The following is a 6,594-nucleotide window of genomic DNA, read 5'->3' as shown; positions in this document are numbered from 1 at the left end:
TTTGCGAAAGCACTTTACAATGGCATACCTAGTAACTATTCAGTTTTGTGGTCGGCTACTAATAAAACTATTCTAAAAGGCATTGAAAATGAACTAAATAATAATCGTTTCCTCATTAAGAGCTGGATACCACAGATTAAGGCATTAAATCATTCATCAATATCATTAGCTATTCTTCATGGAGGAGCAGGAGGAGTACACCAAGCACTCTATTTTGGAATACCAATGGTTGTCATTCCATTTGGTGGAGATCAACCAGGCAAGTTTTGAGTAAACACATGTATTTCATTTTTGTTTATAGGTAATGCTGTTAGAATAGAATATTGGAAACTAGGTGTTCATTTGAATCGAAATGAAGTTACTGCAAGCGATTTAAAAGAAAGCATTTTAAAGATTGAGTCAGGTCCTTACAGAAGCAATGCTAAAAAGATGAGTATCATAATGAAGAATGCTGGAGGAGTAAAGAGAGCAGTTGAGCTAATAGAGTTCTATGCTGCAGTAGGTTATGATCATCTTGTACCTGCTTATGTGAAGTATCACTGGAGTTGGATTCAATATCATAATGTTGATGTACAAGCATTGCTGTTAGCTATTGGAGCATTGATGCTATACTTGTGTTTCAAATTAATCAAGTGTATGTGTCAGTGTTGCTGCTGTAGGAATGCCAAGAAAAAGAATTTAAAGCAAGATTGAACTCTAATTTTTGCTGCTATTATTAAATTCATTTACATCAGTAAAAGTGGGCTGGGCTGTTGCAGCCATACCTAGAGCCACAATTGCAATTATGCCCCTCAAAATCTTCGTCCCTCTTGTTTTTCTGCTGGTTGTATGTAGTTGCAAAATACAAGAAAAAGAATCACTGTCAATCCTTCTCTCGCCATTTCCTGCCCCTGGTCACTATTTGAATTTCATGATTTTGGGAGATGCTTTGAAAGAACAAGGTCACAATGTTACCTTTCTCATGCCTCACTTTCCAGATTATAACAAGCCAAAGGAACTCTGTGAGGAACATGGTTTTCACTACATTCCTGCACCAGTCAATATGAGTTATTATGGCTTTAAAAGTGGCTTTAAAAATGAAGCCAATGAGGATTTAAACGCTGTACAATTGGCGTCTCATTTGTTAAATATGTTTTTGACTGTGCTTTCCTCTATAGATTCTTTCGTTTCAAATGAGCTGGATACCTCCCAATTAGACGTTGCAGTCGTCGAAGAATACCTGATGGGAACTTTAGTTTGTCCCAAAAACGAACATTTACCAATTGTATATTTTTCACCTGGAATTCCAAACGACCCTTCACTGTTACCATCATGGCCTTTTCCACATATAGCGTTTCCTTCCATAACTCATGACACGTCCATTACAGACCGTCTTATAATAACAGCTGCTAACGCTCTTCTATTTTCACCGCTACAACAAGTTATTATTTGGTATTTGTCTTCAAATAATCCAGAATGCTGGGAGAGGAAATATAACTATTACTCACCTCCAGGCCATGGGGTTCCTTTCATTTTAGCAACAGTCATGGGGTTTGAGTATCCAAAGACAAATCTTCCATTAGTTGATTATGTTGGTCCTTTCATTCCAAATACACTTGATCCTCTACCATCCGATATTGATTTGTGGCTGAGCAGTAAAAAAGAAAACAGTGTCGTGTACATTTCAATGGGTAGCATTTTTGCTGGATCTCAAGAATTAGCGGAAGCACTTTACAATGGCATACCTACTAACTATTCAGTTTTGTGGTCGGCTACTAGTGAAACTATTCGAAAAGTTGTTGAAAACAAACCAAGCAGTGATCGTTACCTTGTTAAGAGCTGGATACCACAGATTAGTGCATTGAATCATTCATCAATATCATTAGCTATTCTTCATGGAGGAGCAGGAGGAGTACACCAAGCACTCTATTTTGGGATACCAATGGTTGTCGTTCCTCTGGGGGGAGATCAATTAGGTAAATTTTGTGAATAAACATATGTATCTCAATTTTGCTTTTAGGTAATGCTGTTAGAGTACAATATTGGAAACTAGGAGTCCAACTGAAGCAAGATGAACTTACTGCAAATAATTTAAAAGAGAGGATCCTAAAGATTGAGTCAGGTCCTTACAGAAGCAATGCTAAAAAGATGAGTATCATAATGAAGAATGCTGGAGGAGTAAAGAGAGCTGTTGAGCTAATAGAGTTCTATGCTGCAGTAGGGTATGATCATCTTGTACCTGCTTATGTGAAGTATCACTGGAGTTGGATTCAATATCATAATGTTGATGTACAAGCATTGCTGTTAGCTATTGGAGCATTGATGCTATACTTGTGTTTCAAATTAATCAAGTGTATGTGTCAGTGCTGCTGCTGTAGGAATGCAAAGGAAAAGAAGGAGTAACTGCAATTGTTTTATTTTGAATTATTTTTGCCATCAATCATACAAATTAATAGGTGGGCGGAGCTTGGTTTTATTCATAGGTGTGGTTAATTGCAAAAAATGACTGAAGCTGATGATGAAATTGAACTTGTGTCTCTCTCTTCTCAGAATCTACCCGTCAAAGAAGATAAAGAAGAGAAGACAGATGAAGAAGAAAACGTTGATGCTCCATTGCTTCCATTGACAGTACAATCCTCTCCACCTAACCCTCTACCTGAATCTGATAATGAAAATGAAGACTCTACACTTGAGTCCCCTCCTCCTCCTCCTGGGGGCAAGGTTCCTTTATGGCGTATAATACTACTCAGTGCATCAGGAGGTGCTATCGATTTGGTATTTGCTATTGAGGATACATATGCAGTACCACTGATAGTAGCTACAGGGTTGGATATACGCTATGCGACCATAATGCTAGCACTGAGCCCTCTCATAGGCACATTATTTCAAGCTTATCTCGGTAGTTTGTCCGACGGGTGTAAGTGCTCGTGGGGTAAACGAAGACCGTTTATTCTGTTCCTCTCTCTCTTGGCTTGTCTGGGATTGGTCATTGCTCCTCTCTTCCCATCTCTCTTCTCATCTTACACTGCCATAGGTACACTAGGAGCAGTGACTGGCGTTGCTTTTTTTGATTTTGGAATGGGTCAACTCCAATTGCCGTCACGAGCATACCTCTTAGATACCCTGGGTCCCACGTCACAGGTCCAAACTGGTAATTTTATATACATCATCATAATTGGTATCGGCACATGTACTGGGTATATATTGAGTGGGATTGATTGGAACTCATTATTCAATAAAGACAATGCTAAAGACACTAGTACTGTTATCGTTCAGGCTCAGTTTATATTTGGCATTGCTGCAGTTATGGTCCTGATCTGCCTCATTGCTACATTGTGTAGTGTCAAGGAAAAGAACCCCGACAGTTCTTCGTGTATCAAGGCCTGCCCTTGTACGCAAAGTCCTAAAAACATTGTTCAAGATTTTTTAAAAGCAACTTTTGAATCTTTTAAGTTTGTGTGGCACATGTCAAAGCACATGTGGCTCCTGTTAGCGGTGATGCTTTTCGGTTTTCTCTCTCTCTACACATTTCTCTTCTTTTTCACTTCTTTTGTGGGTGGAGCTGTGTTCGGCGGAGTCCCAAGTGCTCCAAAGGACTCCGAAGCTTATCAGCTTTATGCTGAAGGTGTCAGAAAAGGTTCTTGGGCACTAGCAGCTGGTGCAGGTTTCCTAGCATTATCATCATTATTTATGGACCGTATTGCAAAAGTTATTGGACTGAGAGTGATGTTTCTAACAGTGCAATATGCAGTTGTCATTGTGTATTTTGTGTTAACGTTCTTCCCTCTGCTTGCACTCAGTTACATTGGAGCTTGCATTGCTCTCCTTTGTCAAGGCTTGTATTTGTCCATTCCTTTCACACTGATATCTCTTTACGAAGTGAGCAATTAATAAATAACTATTAATTATTATCATTATTTTAAACTATTTATAATAGTTATTATATTATTATTAATTATTAATTTATTTAATTGGTATATTTTTTAAGGCTAATGGTCTCATGTTTCGGAAGTCTTATTCATCTGGAAATATAGGAGGCCGAGCTTGCTTCATATTGAATACCGGATTATTTTTAGGGGAAGCATTAGCAGGATTCACTACTGGCCCACTCATTAACCTATTTCAATCATCAAGTGCTATAGTAATGTCTGCATGTGTTTCTGCTGGACTGGGTGCAGTTTTAAGTGCCTTCTTGTATTTTCCTTAAAATAATTTATGATTATTATTAATTTTTACAACGTATATATAATGCCAGGAAAAAATCAGTCAATAGTAATCATATTTATGAAGCAAGTGTCACACTCACTTCTGCACTCATGGAGAATTTCATTGCTCAAAGTCAAAGCAAGCCTCATTCTAAAATCATTGGGCTTCTAACTGTTGCAAGACAAAGAAAATTGAAACCAGCTACTTAGAATTCTAGTGAATTAAATACTAAAATCCAATGATGTGGTAAATGCCAATTCCATCATTGATATTATCTATGATGCCATACTGTAGCCACACCCAGCCTTTTGCGCCTATTTGGCAGCACGTCAATAATGGACAAGACTAGTGTCATTTGTCTGATATTTGTTGCACTTTTATCTAATGTTAATGGTAAGTACCTATATTATTAGCAAAATGCATGTACTTGGCTTTTGCAGGGCAAGGCAATGGTGCTGTGAGACTAAATAATTATGGTAACACGGATGCTACTAATACCAGAGGTGTTGTTGAGGTGTACTACAATTCACGTTGGGGAACTATCTGTATCACAGACTCATCTTACAACCACATTGGTGATGTCGTCTGTCATCAGTTGGGATTCAATGGTGGGAGCTCTGGAAGTGTTAGTCAGTGAGTAAAGCCTGTTTTTTATTAAGCCTGGTTTTTTTATAATTTCAATAAATAAATAGACTAATACATAGAGCTTGAAACATGTTTACCAAAGCTTTGCAACATGCAACTATTGTGTGTTGTAAATAGTCTCGCGAGCCAGACTATTCCCCAATGACTGTAGGCTGGGGAATGATCCGCTGGCTCACGAGACTATGTCGAAAAGCTGTTGTAAACATCTTTCAAGCTCCATTGATTCCTGCCAAGATATTTTGTGAAATCTCTGGTGAATCAAAGTTTCATGGTGTATGGAGTATGGTAGCCTTATTCCAGGCTTTAAGGATAAAAAAGGCTTCATAGCTTTGAAATCTGGGCATTATAGGAATAAATTGAGCTGTTATAGGATGAAAATAATTGTCACCAATACTCTGTTTTCTAAAAAATCCCACAATTAAAATTGAAGTGCATGGTCCAGAGGAATTATTCAGCCAATAAAGCTTTCTATAATAAATACCTTAAATTATATTCTCCCAATAGTAATTCTTTAAACACTAAAGCAGTTATTACCAATGTCAGATGCAAAAAAGATATGCTTGTAATACTACAGTGTGAGCATGGAACTTCTGTCTCTTCTTGTGGACCTTCTGATAATGTTGAAGTTAACTGCAGTAAATCAATTTTTAATGAATGCTTTTTTGAATGTTTCACAGATACAGCTAGATTATGGGATAATCCTTACAATGGCATGGTACGCCTACAAGGAGGATATTATTCTGGACAGGGAGTGGTTGAGATTTATTGCAAAGAGAGTTGGGAAGCTGTTTGCAATGATGATCAACTCTTCAAGAGTGAAGCAGCAGATGTTGTTTGTACTCAGCTAGGATATAACGGACATCAAATCTATATTGATAGCATCTTACAGTATGCTATTGTTAGCATTATTGCGTAATTTCATTTGTTTAACAGTGATGACACTACCTGGTTGCATAATGTCGATTGTAAAAGTGAGTCATCAAGTAAATGCCTCTTTGATTGTGGTGGAGGCAGTTGTCCTGATAGTTTTTTTAGATGCACTAGATATGGAGTTAATGTAACATGCGGTAAGTCTTTTAATTCATTCGTTAATTGAAGGAGTTTTTACAACAGAATATAATACACAAATATCTGATAAAGGTGGCTACATTAACACTTGTAAAAGTAAGCATAGCAGGTGATGATGCATATTGTAAACGTTACATGCAACATTGCTTTGTTTATATAGATTCTGGTCTTTCTGGTGGTGCTATTGCTGGAATAGTGCTAGGAGTTACAGTAACATTTGTTGCTTTATGTGCCTGCTGCTGCTGTATGCTTTGGAAAATAAAGAGATCCAAAAAGGAAGATCAAAAAGAACTCTTAGAAAATAAAGCAAAAAATGATAAATGAACAACTAATGATGTATTTACAAGAGTACATTAAATGGACAAAACAGCAGTATAGCAAAAATATCATTTTACTACTGTTGGGCCATAGGCGGGGGGGCAAGCCAGGGCTTTCCCCAAGTAGTTTTTTCAATTTCAACCAAAACCACACCTAAAAGGTGGGTTTTGTTATTATTAGGAGTGAGATTATCACTAGAATCCATTATTTATAGCTCAACTGTTTATACTCTACTTTACAGTTATTTTAGTGTAATAGATCTAACTGGCTTGTTAGTCATAGGAATATTTTTATACTGTTACGCTTGTTTTTATTAATTGGCCACACCCCTAATTTTATGACTAACTAATGAGCCCCCATTAATTCAAGATAATGAAG

The 6,594-nt window shown here is 37.3% G+C and overlaps 4 protein-coding genes across 4 annotated transcripts in view; all 4 read left to right on the top strand.

Moving 5' to 3' along the window:
* The window catches only part of LOC105316449 (UDP-glucuronosyltransferase 1-2-like), a 6,753-nt gene extending 6,014 nt beyond the window's left edge, over nt 1-739 (top strand). The window contains exon 2 of the mRNA XM_020006190.1: nt 302-739. Within this exon, the coding sequence (XP_019861749.1) occupies nt 302-693 (392 nt within the window). The 3' untranslated portion in view covers nt 694-739. The remainder of the gene's footprint in view (nt 1-301) is intronic.
* Nucleotides 735-2,432, top strand: LOC105316448 (UDP-glucuronosyltransferase 1-2-like). The gene is made up of 2 exons (XM_011411340.2): nt 735-1,955; nt 2,000-2,432. Exons 1-2 carry the CDS (start codon nt 785-787, stop codon nt 2,380-2,382), a joined length of 1,554 nt encoding a protein of 517 aa, XP_011409642.1. The 5' UTR covers nt 735-784; the 3' UTR covers nt 2,383-2,432.
* A 32-nt stretch (nt 2,433-2,464) lies between these two features.
* Nucleotides 2,465-4,235, top strand: LOC105316447 (proton-associated sugar transporter A-like). Its single transcript, XM_020006185.1, has 2 exons — nt 2,465-3,858; nt 3,968-4,235. Exons 1-2 carry the CDS (start codon nt 2,482-2,484, stop codon nt 4,184-4,186), a joined length of 1,596 nt encoding a protein of 531 aa, XP_019861744.1. The 5' UTR covers nt 2,465-2,481; the 3' UTR covers nt 4,187-4,235.
* Nucleotides 4,236-4,510: 275 nt separating this feature from the next.
* LOC105316446 (neurotrypsin-like) lies at nt 4,511-6,399 on the top strand. Its single transcript, XM_011411338.2, has 7 exons — nt 4,511-4,578; nt 4,626-4,818; nt 5,335-5,465; nt 5,508-5,718; nt 5,764-5,897; nt 5,944-5,994; nt 6,059-6,399. The coding sequence occupies exons 1-7, from the start codon at nt 4,521-4,523 to the stop codon at nt 6,220-6,222; spliced, it is 942 nt and encodes a 313-aa protein (XP_011409640.1). The 5' UTR covers nt 4,511-4,520; the 3' UTR covers nt 6,223-6,399.
* The last annotated feature ends 195 nt before the right edge of the window (nt 6,400-6,594 follow it).

The sequence above is a fragment of the Amphimedon queenslandica genome, unplaced genomic scaffold (assembly GCF_000090795.2).
Source record: "Amphimedon queenslandica unplaced genomic scaffold, v1.1 AMPQUscaffold_13510, whole genome shotgun sequence".
Classification (NCBI taxonomy): domain Eukaryota; kingdom Metazoa; phylum Porifera; class Demospongiae; order Haplosclerida; family Niphatidae; genus Amphimedon; species Amphimedon queenslandica.
Note: the sequence above shows the minus strand (reverse complement) of the source record. Positions and strands in the feature narration are given on the sequence as shown.